At 35.7% G+C, this 19,493-nt stretch overlaps 1 protein-coding gene across 2 annotated transcripts in view; it reads left to right on the forward strand.

Annotated features, from left to right (window-relative positions):
* The first annotated feature begins 8,778 nt into the window (after window positions 1-8,778).
* LOC106061347 (leupaxin-like) overlaps window positions 8,779-19,493 on the forward strand; it is a 46,608-nt gene continuing 35,893 nt past the window's right edge. Inside the window, exon 1 of one of the 2 annotated variants that reach the window (XM_013219442.2) lies at window positions 8,779-9,209. In XM_013219442.2, the coding sequence (XP_013074896.2) occupies window positions 8,996-9,209 (214 nt within the window). In that variant the 5' untranslated portion in view covers window positions 8,779-8,995. The remainder of the gene's footprint in view (window positions 9,210-19,493) is intronic. The other variant, XM_013219443.2, reaches the window with a different exon arrangement.

The raw sequence follows: 19,493 nt of genomic DNA on the forward strand, positions 1-19,493 counted from the left end.
TAGGGCTTGGCCCAGACTTGCTGTACTGTATTGAATAGGGGATGGGCTGTGGTGGCTATTTAGTTTTTCAGATATTTAATGTATTTATAAGGTAGTGACTATGTATGTATTAGTAGGGTTATATGGGATACTAGCATTACCCACCGGCTACGCCCGTTGATATGGTCACATGCTAAATATTGTTTATTATGCCATGGACCCTCCTCCTTTTTTTTCCTTACTTATAACTTGGACCGTCCCGTAAATTCAAGTATCACTTATCTTTCCCTCCCAACTCTCGCCATTAACAAATAGTCTCTTATTTCCACTATCTGACTATTCTTTTGCTTTTCATTATTTCGAAAATTTGATAGGCGCCGCTCAAGGGTATTTTTTTTTGTCCTGGGTCTTTTTTACTTTTTACATTTTGCAAATCGTAATGCTTTTTTTACGTTTTCAACAAAACATTTCGCATTTGGGCAGAACCATTTGGGCAAAACCATTTGGGCAAAACCATTTGGGCAATACCATTTGGGCAATACCATTTGGGCAAAACCATTTGGGCAATACCATTTGGGCAATACCATTTGGGCAAAACCATTTGGGCAAAACCATTTGGGCAATACCATTTGGGCAATACCATTTGGGCAAAACCATTTGGGCAAAACCATTTGGGCAATACCATTTGGGCTATACCATTTGGGCAATACCATTTGGACCACAGTCTGTTCGTTTCATTGGAACGGTCTCCACTTCTGACCTGTCAATTCGATATTACTTTTCACACCAGCCTCCCCCCTTTTTTACAGCGTCGCCCCTGTTTTACTAATTTAAAAGTTTTGAATTCTACAATCTGTTACATCTAATTGGCAAAGCCCCCTTTATAACGCTACCCTCTCCCAACCATATACAGTGTACCTCCCGGTATCACATTTCCTCCACCCCCTCCACCCTACACCTTATGAGATAACCCTACATACAATCTCTGAGTATTCCTCCACCCCCTCCACCCCCTCCACCCTACGCCTTATGAGATAACCCTACATACAATCTCTGAGTATTCCTCCACCCCCTCCACCCTACGCCTTATGAGATAACCCCATATACAATCTCTGAGTATTCCTCCACTTTTCAGCTCTTTATCAAAATATTTTTAAGTCTCTCTGGTGCTTCTCGGCAAGAGCCTTTTTTATTATCGCCTTTCTGCGTCGAACGCTCACCTAATATTTTGGCCGAACCAACACCTTACATATTCCAACTATCCCCTAATATAATTTTGGCCCATTATTTATAGGTTGTTAGGTTGATATGTTGTTAGAAAGGGTTCCGAGCAGATGAGAGTTCGTGACATCTGTTGTTTTTTTTTCCGGAGGCCCTTCACTTAAAATGCCGAGACAGAGCACCCCGGGGAGACTCTTATTTCCCTTTTCTATAAACATCCACCGCACAGATGTCCGTCAATGAGGAACGGGATGTTTACCTGGTCGTGTGGTATGCGCTTATGGACTGACGTTCAATGGTTACGATGGTACCGGGTTCCAACCCAGCCCGCCAAAATTTCCCGTCGTCCTTCTAGAGGTTTGTGTTAGGATGTAATTATCTACATTTTTGTGTAGGCCACTACAAATTTTTGAAAGATTTAATAATAGAGTGAGATCAAGAGTAACTTCTAGAATCTATTTTGTGGATATCCCAGGGGCCGTAGACCCCTTTGACCTGCCTTAAATACACCATACCATAGTTTCAAGGAATTATTGCGAAAATTAAATAAGACTACGAAGATTAAAACATACAACCTAAAATGGGCCAGATTGTTTGGTTAAAAAATGATTTCTAGATGTCTAAATGGGACAACCTTCTCGTATAGATAAAAACACATTTTAGTCTAACTAGGCCGTGTGACGTAGGCTTAAGAATTTTTTCTACTCTAGATTTTTTACACTAAATTAGATTTTAACACTAAATCTATTTTTTTTTTTACAATAAATCTAGATTTATATTCGAATTAAAATCATTGTTGATTCTAGATCTAGAATTTCTAGGTCTAGTTAAGAATTATATAGACTAGATCAATATCTATAATTTCAATTTCTAGATCTAAATGTAGACTTAAAGTGTAGATTTTGATTTCCATATGTCTCTATCGAGGGCCGCATTAATATTAATTATTTAATAGAATTAAAGTCTTGAACAAGGCCCCAACAATCGTACGTACGCCTTAGGCCGGCCCTATGTAAACAAAATGTGAGATCTATATGTTTCATGATTCTTACTAGATTGTCAATGCAGCTTTGTGTAAATGTAAACTTTTCCGTTACTATTTTATGGTTGGAAAATCGTTCTTTATTTTATTAAAAAGCCCGTTTTTCTCAGTCTTAGCACGAGTCCCATCAGTTGTTACCCTTGCCATCTTGTACAAGCCGACCCATCACTTTCAACACAGTTCTTCATAGCACTGAATAAATACTGGCGTGAACTTGCGTCTTTGACGGAATTTTTCGAATTATTGGCATTTAAAAAAATCTTCGTTTTTACTTTAAACTTTTTAGAATGACGTTTAGAGACAATGTTTCTTTAGCCTCTTCATTATAACTGATAAGAATCAAAAGTTTCAATTTCTATAGCTATTTACCATTATTTATTTTTTTAAATATATTTGCATTTTTATATATTTATGTGATGTGTGGACACACCTGATTTCTTTAGGTGTCCGCGAGCCGAATAAAACACTTCGGCGGGCCGCATGTGGCCCGCGGATCGTAATTTGTCCACCCCTGGTCTAGATCTGTTTTGCAATTTTATAATATACTAAAACTAATCTACTATTTTTAAATTTAATGTTGCATTCAGTCTATTAATAGATTACCTACGCTTTTTTATTTTCGTAAAACGTATTTAAATTACATCCAAATTATTCAAAATTTAGATCTTAGAGTGCTAAATCAGAAGTTTAGTTTATGTATATCTACATCCCTACAAATCAATGCTGAAAGATTATCTAAAATCGTCAAGCTATTAGTTTGTAAGCAATTTGTTATTACCTAAGTTAAGAGCAATGCCTGGTCGTGCGGTTAGCGTTCCGAACTGATTATCTCGACGGTCTCGGTTGTTTGTTTATTTATTTTACATGTTTCGGATGTTCCTTCAGAGTTGAAGATAATTTACTCCCTAGTCCAAACCTCCCACAGGACGATGGAGGATGGGAACGGGCAGGGTTTGAACCAGGGACCATCGAGAAATCCGAACGACTGTCTAGCACACAAACATCACGACCAGGCAGGATTCGTACACTGCTCGCTACCATCCTCCGTCGTCCAGCGAGAAGTTAATTATTTTCAACTTAGAAGAACATCCGAAACATGTAAAACATAAAAAAGCATTTTTTTTACAACGGCAAATTAATCCTTGAAACATTATTACTTTTGACCATCAAAATTAAATCAAGTCTTCACTATTCCTTGCGAATAGGCGGATCCGCCTCTGAGTTTGTGTGATAACACAAACTCTCTTTGTAATCTTGTTAAATGTATTTAACTAATCATGTATCATCATCAGCTTTCCTTTGAGTTCCTCATGGAACTTAGGGCCTCTATAAAACCACGCCACTCTCCACTGTCTCTTGCTAATTTTTTAGAGGCTTGTTCCCTGTGGGTTCCACTCTAAGCCTTTCTAGCTCTGTTGTTAGTATCTTTTCTAGTATCTTTTCAGCCAATCCATCCCCACTTCCTCTCTAAGATCTGCACCTTTATATTTTTCTGCCCACTCATCTCCCACAGTTTGGTGTTTTCTACTTTGTCGTACCAGAGTGTTTTTAAGATATTTCTCAGACATCTGTTGATGAAGGTCTTTACTACTTTTGTTGTTGCTTCAGTTGTTCTCCATGTTTCAGTACCATACAGTAGGACCGCCTTGACATTAGAGTTAAAGATTCTTATTTTAGTCTTGTTTAAGATGTATACTTAGACTATATTACATTTAGTTAATTATGAAGTTGTAAAAAACTTTTTGCTTGATTAAGGAAGAAAATATTTTAAAAAGAGACAGAGAGAGCTAAAAAAAACAGGCAAAGAAAAGAGACATAAGCTCAGGATTTTTGGGATGTAACTCTAGATCCCCTACATTGCAGTAACAGATACTCAAAATCCTTTCGTCCAGATGACCATACACACACATTTCCGTCACATCGCCTCGAAAATCATCGAGTCCAAAAGGATCAAGCCCTTGCAGACAAATGCTAAAAGAACTCACTCGGTGCACCGATGTCTATAAGCCCTCGACAACCTGCTCGTATTGATGACATTTTTTAGTCTAACTAGGCCGTGTGACGTAGTGGATTTTTTTCCTTTGACGTCATATGGAATACATTATTCAAATGAATTGCTAAAACAACTCGTAATCTGACTCGTATTTAAAAAAGACATAATAGCTAGATTTAGATCTAATCTAGATTTTTTACACTAGATCTAGATTTTTTTAACACCAGAGCTAGATGTTTTTAACTTGATTTAGATTTATATTCTAATTAAAATCATTGAAGATTCTAGATCTAGAATTTCTAGGCCTAGTTTAGAATGTTTGTTGTTTTACATGTTTCGGATGTCCCTTAAGAGTTGAAGATTTTTACTTCCTAGTCCAAACCTCCCGCAAGACGACGGGGATGGAAACGGGCAGGGTTTGAACCTAGGGGACCATCGATAAATCCAAACTACAGTCCAGCTCGCAAACCGCACGACCAGGCAGCCATGATTTAGACTAGATCAAGATCTATAATTACAATTTCTAGACTTAAAGTGTAGATTTTTATTTCCAAATGTCTAGATCAATATTGCAATGTTATAAAATACTAAAATATAATCTACTACTTTTAAATTTAATATTGCATTCAGTCTATTAATAGATTATCTAGGCCTTTTTTTTTTTACATAAAACTTATCTAAATTACATTTACATCTACATTATTCCAAATTTATATTTTAGATCTAGATCTAGTAGATATAGATCTTAAGATTGCTAAATCAGAAGTTTAATCCTCATTCTAGTTCCATTTAAAGGAAAATGCCACTAGCTCTGTTGGTAACTGTGCTAGGACTTTTCTTTTTTTTTTTTTTCAATTACAAATCAATACCAAAAGATTATCTAAAATCGCTCCTCTGATATATTGTAAATATCCGGTAGTTGTCATGCCGCAATGTGTAATATATCTCTTTATGCTGTCATCCCCGTCCTCCAGCAGGAGATTCAACTTTGAAGGAACATTCAAAACATGTAAAACATTTAACAGAAAAAAAAACACTTTTTACAACGCCAAATGAATCTTTGAAACATTATTACTTTTGACAATCAAAACAAAAATCACGTCTTGAATATTTCTTGCGAATAGGCGGATCCGACAGGGATCCGACTCCGACGGGGCCGCCTCTGAGTTTGTGTTTTCACACAAACTCTCTTTGTAATCTAGTTTTTTTTTATCGCGCGTAGGATTGACGTTTTCCATACTGAAAGACACTCCAAAATGACAACTTCTGTGTATATATTTCAGGAGATTTGTATGAGTTTTCAAAAGATTTTAATAATTTCCGGATATTTCTAGGACTTTTTCGTATATTTTGCAATTTCCGGAGATTTCCAGGAGCTCCTGGTAAATGGACAGGAGGCTGCGAGAAATCTGTTATAAATTATAAAATGGTTTAATTTAATAATTTATACACCTAGAATTAGCGCGGGTCCTATGAAAGTGCGGGACCACAGCGGTCGCATAGGTTGTAGTGGCATTTGTTTGATATGAAATGTTAGCACAAATATTAGTCATATGACAAAATATACAAAACGTTTTACATAATTCATTCTGCTAAATATTACAACAATTTATATGCAAATTTTTTTTTTCAAAATATAGTATGGAAGGTAAAGGGAGCTAATCTTAAATGTACAATATAAATCAAACATACACATGCCTGAAATAGTTTTTTTTTCTTGTTATCTCCCTTCTAATTTTTCTAAAAGCATAAGCATTACGGCCAACTAGAATGTGAAAATGTCCAACTTTTACTCTATTATTACTGCAATTAGTGGCGTCACTATGGCGGATGCGAGCCGCACCGGGTGACAGCCATTAGGGGATGGAAAAAAAGAACTTTTGCAAAAAGAAAATCTAAATGTTACAGTAGCAAGATTTAACAGCAAGTTGTTTTATTGATTTTATTGTTTTTGATAAATAGTGGATATGTCCAAAATTAAAAAAAAAAAAAAATTACGAGAAGACTTAAGAACTTCTTTTAGGCTTTGAAATTTGGAAAACTGTTGCAGTTTGATGAACGTAAAGAAGGAAAAGTTGAGTAACACCTTGCACTGACTGCTTGGTATCACACTGTTTTTAGCAAAGCCGGGTTTGGCATTTCGTAGCTATATGACGATGAGTCTTCATAGAATAAAGTTGTGAGTTCTTGAAATTGTGAAAATGTTATTCCAATAAGACCCAGTACTAAGATAATGACTTATAAGATTTCAAAGTAGCGATGAACAAACAATTGTTAGGTTCCAACTTTGTACTAAAACTCAGTTTAAAAATGTATTAGCGAACCACAAAAGGATATTGTAATACCTTAAGTGAGGCAACTCAACGAGGAACATATATGTTTATTTACAGGACATCACAGGTACACAAAAGCAACATCTTCTCTTAGCACAATTTCTCCATATTGACTCTCTACTTGGGCGGAAATCATACTTCTCTTCTAATGTTGACATCCTTTCCAGTCTATTCTATAACAGTGCGCACCTCTGCACTAGCCTGGACTGCGGTGCGCATGGCAGAATTATAAAAAATATACTTATCACAAACATAAATGCCACAAGGTTCTCAGGATTCTTGTATCACAGCACACCAAACATAAATCTCTGAAGTTATAAGATATAGTAACAGTAGCAATGGTATCATTCAAGTGTTAAATGTTTTAAGCTATTTCTCTTTAAATTGAATCAATGCTGATGGTATTACTTCTGATATGTGAAAATACCGGTACCTGTATAGGGCAATAGCGGATCCAGAACTTTGGAGTGGGAGGGGGGGGTGATTTTTTCCAAACCCTCACCCTAACGCCCAGTAAACCCTAATCCTGTGCATAAACGCGAGTACAGCATTTATATATGTATAATGTTGAGGCCTTTCTCTTGACAGTTAGGGGTCTAGGGGAGCGCTGTAAGCCCCGACGCCAAAAGCGTTTTCTTGCATTCTTCACTGCAGAAACTCATTCTCCTGACGTCTACAGCTCATTATTCATCCTATTAAAAAAGAACCTTTTGAATAATGTTTTACTTGAAAAATATTCTAATATGAATTTACAGGTCCTTACTAAATTGCTAATACAACCGATTTGTTCCTTGTAAAGATAAGATACACCACATATTTAGATTAATAGGCTTAATAATATATTAATAAAATTATAATAATATATTATTATATGTATATGAGAATAAAAAAAGCAGTGTTTCTCAACCTTCGGCGAAAACAACAACAACAACAACAAAAGAACAACAGACATGTTGAGGCCATTCTCTTGACAGCTAAGGGGTCTGTAAGTAGCCCCAGTGAGCCCCGACACCATAAGCATTTTCTTGCATTCTTCACTGAAGGAACGATTTCTCCTGACGTCTACAGCTCATTCTAATATGAATTTACAGGCCTTTATTACATTGCAAATACAACCGACTGGTTCCTTGAAAAGGTAAGATACACAAACATGTTTTGATTAAGGCATTGAAGAAAATAAAATTATTCGAAAAAGAAAAAAGCTCATTTTTAAGTGATACATTTTGTCCAATAGACATGTTTGTAACTTTGTTTTGTTACAGAACTATAATTCAAAACTCTAAACGAAAATTTCGGAAGTGGGAGGAGAAATTAAGTGGACCAATTAGATTCTACTGTAATTTTTTCTTTTGCATTTTTAGGATTCAGCATTTATTGTGAGCTATGGTCCCAAATTTATTTAATTAGAAAAATATCCGACTGAGTAAAGATTGGAAAAGGGACTAGCAAAAGAATATTTGGGTTTATAACTCATTTCAACCTTTACTCTTATACTGAAAACTTTCTTATGAATTCTAAATTTTCCAAAGCAAAGTCTTTCTTTTAAAAAATATGATAAATTCATGTGAAATTACATAAACTCTGTCGCCATATTTGACTATTCTGTTTTAAAACGTCATGTTTTCATCTGAGAATAGGGGTGGGGGCGTTAGAGTGAAAACGATTAATATTCGCTCCTTTTTATAATTTCTGCTAATGATTGCATTTGGCTTTAAAGAATATGTGTGGAGCGACTCGATATAAGAATTAGGCCTATATTTATAGTATATATAAATTATATTAGTGAAATTTTTTTTTTATTAATTTTGTAATTTCTTAATTATAATACAAAAAGAAAAAGTATTGGTTTGTCCAATGGGCGGAAGGCGATTGCATGTATCGCCCCTCCCACCAGGTGCAACCTATTTTTGAATCATTAGGGCCTATCATTGTTATTTACTAATGATATACTTTGTCTTTGAGATTAAAATGTGGTGCGATTTTAATATACAAATGAGTTCACATATCAATACATAGCTTATATTATATAGATATTCAACTAATTTTGTTCACAAACTATGATTTCTTCATAAAAATATATCAATTATTTCAAAGTAGCAATGTAAGGCGTATCACAATTATCTCACTGTTGGCTTATTGATTTTTACTCCAAATAATCGATCTGTTTATAGAACTCTTCTCTACAAAAGATATTAATTGAAAAAAATTGCATCACGTGATGTCATGTTTTTAAAATGGCATCCCTTGTTTCAGCCTTGGCAGCTATTTTCTGTAAAGAATAGTTCGTATTTATTTCCGCTTTCCTCTCGTATCTACTTTTTTTTTGATGCATACTGACTGAGAGAGCCACTTATGTGCCTGACCTCAATATCACTGTATGATCGCATGCCCTTGTGAGTTAGTGCTATTTATAGATTCTAAACTTGGATGCCCAACGTCGACGTTAATCAAGTAAAGGAGGACGTACAAATCGTCAACGTAGAAGTAGAAGAAACTTCTCAGGAAGTTCCTAACGTAGATCTACATCTAGATCTAGGTCTAATTGATTGTGAAACTAAAGCCAAAGCACAAATATCAGATCTAGAGGATAATTCTGTGGCTGTAGGTCCATCATACACAAAAAAAGTCATGGATGATTTAGGTATGTATATAATATTTATATTGTATGTTAATAATGTTATTGTTACTAGATTCTAGAATCTAGAAGCTAGATCTACAAGTACAATGTAACAATTCAATTGAATTATGAATTATTGTAACTAGAATCTAGATCTAGATCTAGACATCTAGTAATACTAGAAGTACTTCAAGTAGAAGCCTAGAGTACTAGAGTCTAGTCAGTCTAGACACTATTATTCACTATAATACTAGATCTATATGATAGTATATTATGTATTTATCTAGATCTAGTCTAGATCTAGAATCTAGTCAATCTAGTCTATAGTCTATATAATATATAAATCATAATGTATTTAGATATAGATTATTCTAGATCTAATCTTACATGTCTTAAATATTATATTAATCTAGATTTTCTAGATCTAGAGTCTAACTATAGATATATTTAGTATTTATAACCATTAAATTTAAATAATATAAAAATTGTGATATATATTATAATGTACTAGTCTAGATAGGTAAGTCTAAATCTATAAAATTTATAGTCTAGAATCTAGCCAATCTAGGATATATATTGTTGCTCAGTTACTGAGTCCATGAGTCTACTCTATGTTCAAAATTATATTATTAAATATTTAGATCTAGATTCTAGATTAGATCTTGATCTATGTTGAATGTTCATGCTGTAGACTAACTTCACTAAGCTTAAGGGCTCAGACTAGATTTGTTACCTTGTAAATTAACTCTAGATCATCAGATAAATATAATAATCTCTATTGATGTGAATTATGAAAAATAATGTCCTATTTTACTTTGAAGTGTTTTTTTTTTTAATCTAATTAATATTATAATTTATCTAGCATTTAGAGTCTATGATTTGGGGTGGACAGTTGTCAAAATGGCCCTGGTATTAATTACCATACAATATGACCCACTAATTGCATGGCAGTGGTGGATATATTATCCATTTATACTTCATTTATATGTACCAGTACTAGATCTATAATATAGATAGTATAGATAGATATGTACTTTAAAAAATTCATTGATAAAAAATGGATGCATGTATGTGTGAGTTTACATTCCACTCCTGCCAGCTACTCTTTTCAGTGTTTTAATTGATGTGAATGTCTGTAATCAATGAGGTTACTAAAGCAAATTGTGATAAAATATTAAATATACCCTTTGAACACAGTGCATTAACATCGACTACACTTGTAATTGAAAGTAAGGGTGTCCATGACATAGACATGAATGATTAAAATGAGACAGTTTGATATCAGCTTGTTCAATAGGGGGAAATGTCTCATTATCTTCCATCGACAAAATGTTTCACTTTTGCAATGATTTAAAACTATTTGTACTGATAATTATAAACTGTTGAGCTAGATCTATAGTTTAGATAGTGACAACTTAGTAACAATAAATACATTTTATAAACAATATCCATATTATTTAAATTGAAATATGTTTAAGAATAGATCTACTGAAACAACATGTTTAAAAACAAAATCAACATTTACTATTACTTAGGCCAAATCTCAGTGTCTAATTGAAATGAACCATAATTTACATTTTAATTATAAATCCACCATTATGGTAATTATAAGAAACATTTAGAAACTTTAAAAAAAACCCTTGTTGCACTTGTTTAGTAAAAATATTTTAAAATTTCTTCTTTCTTAGGATACCAGTCTTTACCATTTAAATGCAATTTTCATGCTTTAAACCTTAGTGATCCATTGGGTAGATGAAATAATTTTTTTGTGGCTAAGAATTAAATAAGACTCTCTTGCCAGCACAACAAGCAACTATCAAACATTCTGTGTAGCTTTTTTAAAGCTGGTAGTCTCCGAGGTGTCCTAAAATCTCATATAAATATCACAAACATTCTCTGTTCCTTAAAACCTTCAGCTTTCAGCTCTTTGTCACTCAGCTCAGCAGTTCTAAAATAATAAAAATTGGTAAGTTATGCTCAGAAGTGTTTCATTTTCATTTTCAGCTCTGAGATTGTAAAGCTATGATCTATTTACTTGACTTTGTAAGCCTTAATAATACATTGTTACCTCTAGAGATCTGTTTTCACTTTCCTATTAAATTCCCACTCTAGATTTGTTAGAGAATTAAACAATCGCACATTTAAAAACATTTTAACTAATGTGCAACAAATAAAGGAAACTAGACCTTTTAAAAAAAAAATATTTTTTTTTATTGATGGCTATCTAGTTATAAATAAAAATACAAACTAATATTAATAAATTCTTTAAATATTATGTAAATTTAATAATAAAAAGTTCAGAGAAATTTGTAAGTTCCAATGACTTAAAGATATAAATTGATAACCTCATTTTGTAGAAAAAAAAATCAAACAGGAGAAATGGCTTTTGGGAGCTCACTGAAGCCAAATATAGCTTTTCTCTCAGTTAAAAAAATTGCAGATGTTTACATTGTATTAAAAAAAATAAAATTGCTTTAAAAGTATTTCTCATCAAGATGTCATATATACGCTTATATATCCTAAGTCTATCAGTGAGGAGAGCTGAATGAGTTGGATTAACTGAGACTCATAGAAATGTTTGAATTTGTTTTTTCTTATTGATCTTTGGTTTCTACATTTCTTCTCCTCCTGTCCACTCAATCTTTCTAGTGTCAGATGGTCAGTGCTTAGAACACTTAGCCTTTCTGTGTTACTCACACTCTGAGCCATTGAGGGATGTGTGTCGGAGGAGTGTTGCAGAAAACGAGTTAAATATAGCGCCTAATAACCCCTCAAAATTTCATTTTAAGAAATAATATTCCTTTATACTCCAAGAGGCATAACTCGTATACATGCCCAGCGTTTTAAATAGCAATGGTTAAGTCCCTTGAAAATAGCTACAAATGACAGCGTTCGGTTTGTGTGTAATACGCTTTTATAAATATTCCTTTTACATATTAAGTTTATAAGATATTTGTTTGTTAAGCGTTAAATTTAGTTGATCTACGCATGGAAAACGAATGTCGTCTGCTGTAGACCTAAATGCCATCCCGCCACTCTCTCAAGACATTCGCATCTCCAATGTGTGTGCTAAATATCGAATGGGATCATATGGTTTATTCCATGGGAACTCAAATAAAAATTTAAATAGATCTACGCGCTATCGTCTTAACGGTGTCGGTCTGTCGAAGCTCCACAGGCTAATTGTGTGTGTGTGTGTTTGTCCCACTTAAGTCTCCTGACGTCTTAGGGGCTTACATACCAGAAGCATGGAATTTCTATGACCCGTCCTTCCACTACGACTCTAGTATGAAACAGAAGTAACACGACTCTTGCCAGCTGTCTGACCTGTCTCTAGTTATACTCTAGTAGTCGTTGGGTACTGTGTGTGAGATTCAGCTGATGAATTTGTGGCTCGCGTCCTACTCCGGCGTCAAGTCGTAGGCATTATATATATAAAATAATCTTTATTGTCCATATGGAAATTTGTCTTACAATTTGTGCATTACACCAAACAAAAAACATTATAACTATAAGAAACCAAAGTGTACATTCACACCAGACGCACTCATAATTTACATGTGACAAAGTTTATACCAGATTGTTCTTATTTAGTGATTTGATTGCCAGGGGAACAAAAGAGTGTTTGTGTCTGTTTGTCTTTGCCATCGGTGTCTTGTATCTTTTTTGTGATGGTAAAATCACAAAATCCTGACACAAAGGGTGATTCTTTATTTCGAGGATCTTGTTAGCTTTTTTATAGGGTTAGGGTCAATTTATAGATGTTTGTCTCAAAAAACTGCCCAAATGGGGTTTGTTTTTTTGCCAATGATTTTACCATTTAGGATTCTATAAACTTTATTTTTATTTTTTAATGCTCAGATTGCCATACCAGGCAGTGATATTGAAACTTATATATAGTGAGAGAGAGAAAGTCATTTGTTTGTATAAATAAGTATAAAGTATTCACCTTGAACTTGGTTGCTAAAGTATTCCCACACCCGCCCCGAATTATTTTTTTTTCTTTCTTTCTTTAGACATTACTTTTAAGCATCTATTTTTTTTTAAAGGACTTTTATCTAAATATCACAGTGGGTTTCAAATAGAGCGTTCCTGTGCACCTGTGTATTCCAGGTGTGCATCATGGGATGCCGAGAGCACTCCTCTGGTTGAGTGAGCAGAGAAATATGTCCTTGACTAATTGAATTTTTTAAAGTTGTTTAGACTCGGGGGGGGGGGGGGGGCGTGCGAGTATATATTACACTGTAAAGAATGAAAGCATTTTCAGTAAGTTAATTAGAACAAAAAATGTGGTGTTAGTTGATTTGTTTAGGCATTGAATATTTACTTAGCACTTATCCCCTTTTTAAAAGACCTAAACATCTGACCAGCTTCAGTAGTGAAACTATAGAAAATAGCGTTCTATAGCAATGCGGTTGTATGCAGACTGAAAGCAATTTTTAAAAGCTTATTTCAACTCACTCTCTGGTAAAAGGTTTGTACACGTTATTTCTCTGTTAAATAGATACTCTCCTATTATTTTGGTGTTAAATAGAAACTCTCCTCTTATCTTGGTGTTAAATAGATACTCTCCTCTTATCTTAGTGTTAAATAGATACTCTCCTCTTATCTTAGTGTTAAATAGATACTCTCCTCTTATCTTAGTGTTAAATAGATACTCTCCTCTTATTTTGGTGTTAAATAGATACTCTCCTCTTATCTTGGTGCTATTTCAAAACGTCTGTACAGGAACTGTTACTTATCAACACGGCGTGCTAGATGTTCATCCCAGGAATCTATCAACTTGTCTGTCCCAGTTCTCGAGGCCAACACTGCATGTCGTCTGCCTCTACGGCGTGTCTACTCAGTCCAATGTATTCACCGTACCCTCGTTTCATACATCCTGCCTGGAGTGTGTCACTGGCTTCCACCCCGTCACACCCGGCCCTCCCACCCTCTCGCTGTTTATGTGCCAAAATAACTTAAACACTTGTTTGCCTGGCCTTCTAACATTAGCTCTGAACTCAAAGGATAGGCTTCTCTAGAGATAGTGACTGTGTTGGTGATTTGATGACCTGCTGGAAATGAAGATACGTCTTAAAGAAGTAACATTCCACTTGTAAGGTAAGGCTACCTTTCGTGTCACGTCTACAGTGGGTGTTAGGGGAAATGTCTGGGGGTCCCACACAACATGCGAGCTTTTCTAGTGCTTCCAGTGTTGGCACAATGTTAACATTTGGACCACTTCGTTTCATTGGACCATCTCTCTCTCTTTTTTTTGTTCTGGTCTTTTTAAAACAAATTAAGCTAATGAGGCGTTCTCTTGTTCTCGATTATTTTCAACGAAGTTTTATTAATACAAGTGTATTTCCTGTTTTCAGCTTCAATGAACTCTCTCGGTCTGTCTGGTACAAATCCTGTACACGTTTGTTTCTCCCATTTCCCATTCTCGGATGATTTGCACAATTATTTATAATCCATGATAATACATGACTCAGTAAAAAATTAACCAATTATTTACTCACTGGGTGGTAATTCAATAATTTCATTTATTTAGAAAAAGAGATTTAAACCTTGCAGTATTGAGAGATATGGCAGGGATTTTGCTATTCTTTCCAAGAGATCCTTTTTTTTTATTTTATTTTAATTTTAATTTCTGTTGGATACCAAGCTATTAACGGTTCTGATGTTACTGATCTGTAAAAATGTATTGTATAATGTGAGTGTGTGTTTATAGTATCACCCGCCCCCCCCCCCCCCCCCCCCCCCCAAAAAAAAAAATGTCTTTGCTGGTCATCTGGTTGTTAAACGCGAACGTGGTGGTAGAGTGAAAAGAGACTTATCTTCTGGACCATGGGGGTCTCGAGTTTACATCCCGTCTGAAATCCACTCTTTAGATTAGCAACGACCCCATCTAGCCGTGACTTCCGTGACCCGTGTCGAAGGTGCCGATCTAGCATGTTGCTGTTGAGTGATTTAATGGTGCACAGGATTTGTATGTACACTGAACACTTTACGTGGCAAATGATTTGGACCCGAGACGTCTACTCCGCTGTCTGTACCCGACGCACGAGTTTCAAGTGTATGCGTCTTGCCTCTGTAGATCTCATTGTTTGGCTGCTTTTTTTAAAAAACCGTTTGAATGTCTCGTCTGGCTGACAGTGACAAATAGCGTTGTACAGAAAGACTGTAACTCTCAGGTCCTTGGCTGTCTCCATTCAAGACAACTAGTCGACTAGAAACACGCTGATTTCACGTTGTCTGTGGCACTGTTTTATTAGACCCCGATTGTTGCGATCTGAAGGCGTGCTTCCTTTCTTTGACTGGGCACACTATGAGGTCATTGAGTCCATGAGGTCATTGACTAAGGTTAGGGTAATAGGCTTATCTAAACATTTAGAGTCACGCTGGTGGAGACTTGCTGTTAAAGAAGTGGTTGCCTGCTTAATGTTCGGCACTCTTCTCAGGTTAAACCTGTTGTATTTTATTGTACGAAACATATTAGCGCTAGACAAATTATAGCGTTACATTTGCCTGGCGTGTAAGTCGTGCTAATCCATTGAGATTGTCGATACGATAGTTCGAATCCCATCCGCGGTCATGCCCTCCTGAATGTTCTCGTAACTTTATGAAATAATCTTTATGAGGAAAAAAGGACCCCACCCCCATTGCTGTTTAATGTAGCTCTATATACAAATCTACATATGGTGGTTTTTATTACAGACTTATAACGACAGAGTAGGCTTATATATATCTATATCTAAACTATTTCTACACGAAAACAGGTATATAATAAGAGAGATATCCACTTATAAGTCTGTATCAAAAGTATTCCTAAAAGGGTCAGTTACATTTATACATATATTTATATTTATACGCGTAGGCCAGTACCAACATCTCTAAAGGATTATAATAATTAGAACATTGTTATCTCAGTGTTTAATGAGATACTAATATGACTTAAGACATTCCATATTTAGTGTAGCTGATAGTAAATGAGATCAAAGCCAGTCCCAGTATCAATATTGCTTAGACAGTGGAACTATAGTTAATTCATAGTAAATAATAATAAACACACAGGCACACACGATCGCTACAGTTTAGCGATCGATAGCTCATAGCATAGATTTGAAATAGGGAAAATCCTGGTCTAGCCAGATTTCGTTCCACTGAAATCTACATTTTAGATCTTGTCTTTTTAGAGTCAGCTTCAAGAAGGTGGTCTTGGATAGCGAGCGTTTTTTATTCTGCTCAAGACCTCCTTTCCGAAAAAAAAAACAAACCAGTTGGTGAATGTTTACATGATCGTTTTTTTTTATGCATAATAAAAATGTTCACTAAGGGTTCAAGAGTGCTCAAGGGAACTAATTCAACTTATACCACCACATCTGTCAAGTACGATTTCTTTCCCTTGTTCAAGGTACCAAAACGAATTACCAATAATTAATTACTTAATTTTTTTTTTATTTGATTCTTTTGTTATCAGGTAAAATGTATAATAATGTAGAATTTCAGCTTGATCCGAGATTTGGTGTGGGAGAATAGCGTGTACAAACATTTTGCCAGAGAGAGTGAGTTGATGTAAGCTTTGTAATAAGCAGTAGTCTTAGAGTCGTCTAAACTGATTTCTACGTAAGACGATGTGCAAAATGTTCCTGGACGTCTATTAGTTTCTATAAATCTTTGATGATTGAATAATGCCGGGATTTCCAATGCGTGCGTTCAAGATATATATCTCTAGACTGAATTTAATACAATTATATTAGAAAAAAATTAAAACGGTTAAAGCGTTTTCCCGGTATGGCTAATCAGGTAGTAAATGTTTTTTCCTAAAGATGTACATAAAACTTTCAAATTTGTAGGAAAATCGTGAGATCCGTGCACGCACATTTTTTTGAAGCTATAAAGAGTTTGCAAGCTAGTAAGAGGAATTGTAGAAGAAAAACAAATGTTGGGCACATTTTCAGAGAGATCAAGTCTTAGTTGTATGTTAGCGTGTTCTGCGCTGTTTCATTTAGCATAGCGAAATGTTTGCTTTAAAGTATGGCTCCAACCCAGGAAACACTACAGCACTGTCAATACTGTTATGGACTAATCATGTCTGGAGCATTGAGGTCAGGGTTCATCTAGTTCTAGGACCACGTAACATGAAACAAGCATTTCTGATTATGATCATTGTCTTTGTGAAGGCAGCGCCAGTAGAGGGCGGAATCGGCTACTTGGGCGTGTACCAACAACACAGTGTAATGGAGGCTTCCCCCAAGGCACGCTGATGCATTACATTTAAAAATAAAAAATGTATGAACGACTGGCCTTTTGTTTAGGGTGCACGCTTGTACTATTGTTTGGTTTAGCTGCACCAGGCAACAGCCTAGGGGGTTTCTTTTCCTTTTTTCTCCCATCACAGATGAAACAGGGCTCCGATTGTTCTTTTCTAGGCCCACATTACACAGACATATGTTCCTTGAGAGGAACTCGATCCAAGATAATCAATAGAGGGAAGCAAGGTATATACATTTCGCTGACTGGTAATAAGACTCGTTTTCGAGGGGGGGGGGGGTGAGAGATGGTTCAAAGCTAGGTCTTTGAAGATAGTACCAGTATATGAAATTGTAATGTAAACCTGATATCAACCATGTTTTTCGAAACTTATTTTAACGTTAAACGCAATGTGTAATATTTTGTAGTTAAACTAACTATGTAATCCATTCAACGTTGAACCCATTGTGTAATGTATTCAAGTTAAACCCAGTGTGTAATCTATTCGACATTAAACCTAATGTGTAATCTGTTTGACGTTAAACTCAGTGTGTAATCTATTTGACGTTAAACCCAGTGTGTAATCTATTTGACGTTAAACCCAGTGTGTAATCTATTTGACGTTAAACCCAGTGTATAATCTATATGACGATAAACCCAGTGTGTAATCTATTTGACGTTGAACCCAGTGTGTAATCAATTTGACGTTAAACCCAGTGTGTAATGTATTTAATGTTTAACTCCAGGGTGTAGCCTAATCTATTGAACGTCAAGCCCAAAAGTGTAATTAGTTCAGCCTTAAACTCTGTGTGTACTTTATTCACCGTGAACTCGTAACATCAAAATTGCGGCATTTGGAGTTGTTCTAATTTATCGGGGAAAGGGGATATGTCATTCAGAACTCCGGTGTTGAGTATCTAGACTAGAAATAATCATTTTGAGACTTGCTCACCTTCACGCTGCACAACACTGAGAACATGGTGCCCATTGAACATGCACTGTCACTCTAAGGTGCTACTTACTCAACATACACACACGGTGGTGTATGCATACAGATATATTAGTTCCTGGTTTAGAATTAGAAAGCTCGAGTCTTCCTTTTGAAAAGGGTGTGGGGTAAACAAACAAAAATACAATGTTTTATAAACGAAATTTGAAGACAGTTAAAAGGTGTCGGTTGTTTAAAGACTCTGGGCGTGCTGTTTGTGGTGGAAATATTGTCAGTGTGAGCAGTTTGAACTATGCAGCCGGATCAGGGAGGTCACCAAATGTAACATGGGTGTCTGTTTGAACGACCTCCGTTTAATGTTATGCTCTGTGACTGTGATTACTTTTTGGAAAAAAAAAAGGAGGGGGGAGAGTCTGAATCCACTCCCCCCCATCCCCTATGCAGCTGTGGTTCTCTTCCTACTCAGATGTATTGATCACCCCCAAGTCCAGGATGACTCAGCACCCCCTCCCCTCCCGCCTCGACCACCCTCCGACGTAGCCGATCTTATGTTTACAGCTGATGGTTTGTGTTGGGCTCAAGTTTGGCAGGGGTGGAGCCCCTCCCTCCCCACGAAACCACCATTCTCCTCGTCATCACCCCATTCGTCCTTAGCAAGGGTTGAGACTTGCTCGTGCCTGGTGAGTTGTTTTTGCCTTTACTTCATCATCACTCACTGTTTGGTTACGTCTGCTCTTTTTACTTCTTGCTTCATCATCACTCACTGTTTGGTTACGTCTGCTCTTTTTACTTCTTGCTTCATCATCACTAACTGTTTGGTTACGTCTGCTCTTTTTACTTCTTACTTCATCATCACTCACTGTTTGGTTACGTCTGCTCTTTTTACTTCTTACTTCATCATCACTCACTGTTTGGTTACGTCTGCTCTTTTTACTTCTTGCTTCATCATCACTCACTGTTTGGTTACGTCTGCTCTTTTTACTTCTTGCTTCATCATCACTCACTGTTTGGTTACGTCTGCTCTTTTTACTTCTTGCTTCATCATCACTTACTGTTTGGTTACGTCTGCTCTTTTTACTTCTTACTTCATCATCACTCACTGTTTGGTTACGTCTGCTCTT

This window comes from Biomphalaria glabrata, chromosome 12, assembly GCF_947242115.1.
Source record: "Biomphalaria glabrata chromosome 12, xgBioGlab47.1, whole genome shotgun sequence".
Lineage (NCBI taxonomy): Eukaryota > Metazoa > Mollusca > Gastropoda > Planorbidae > Biomphalaria > Biomphalaria glabrata.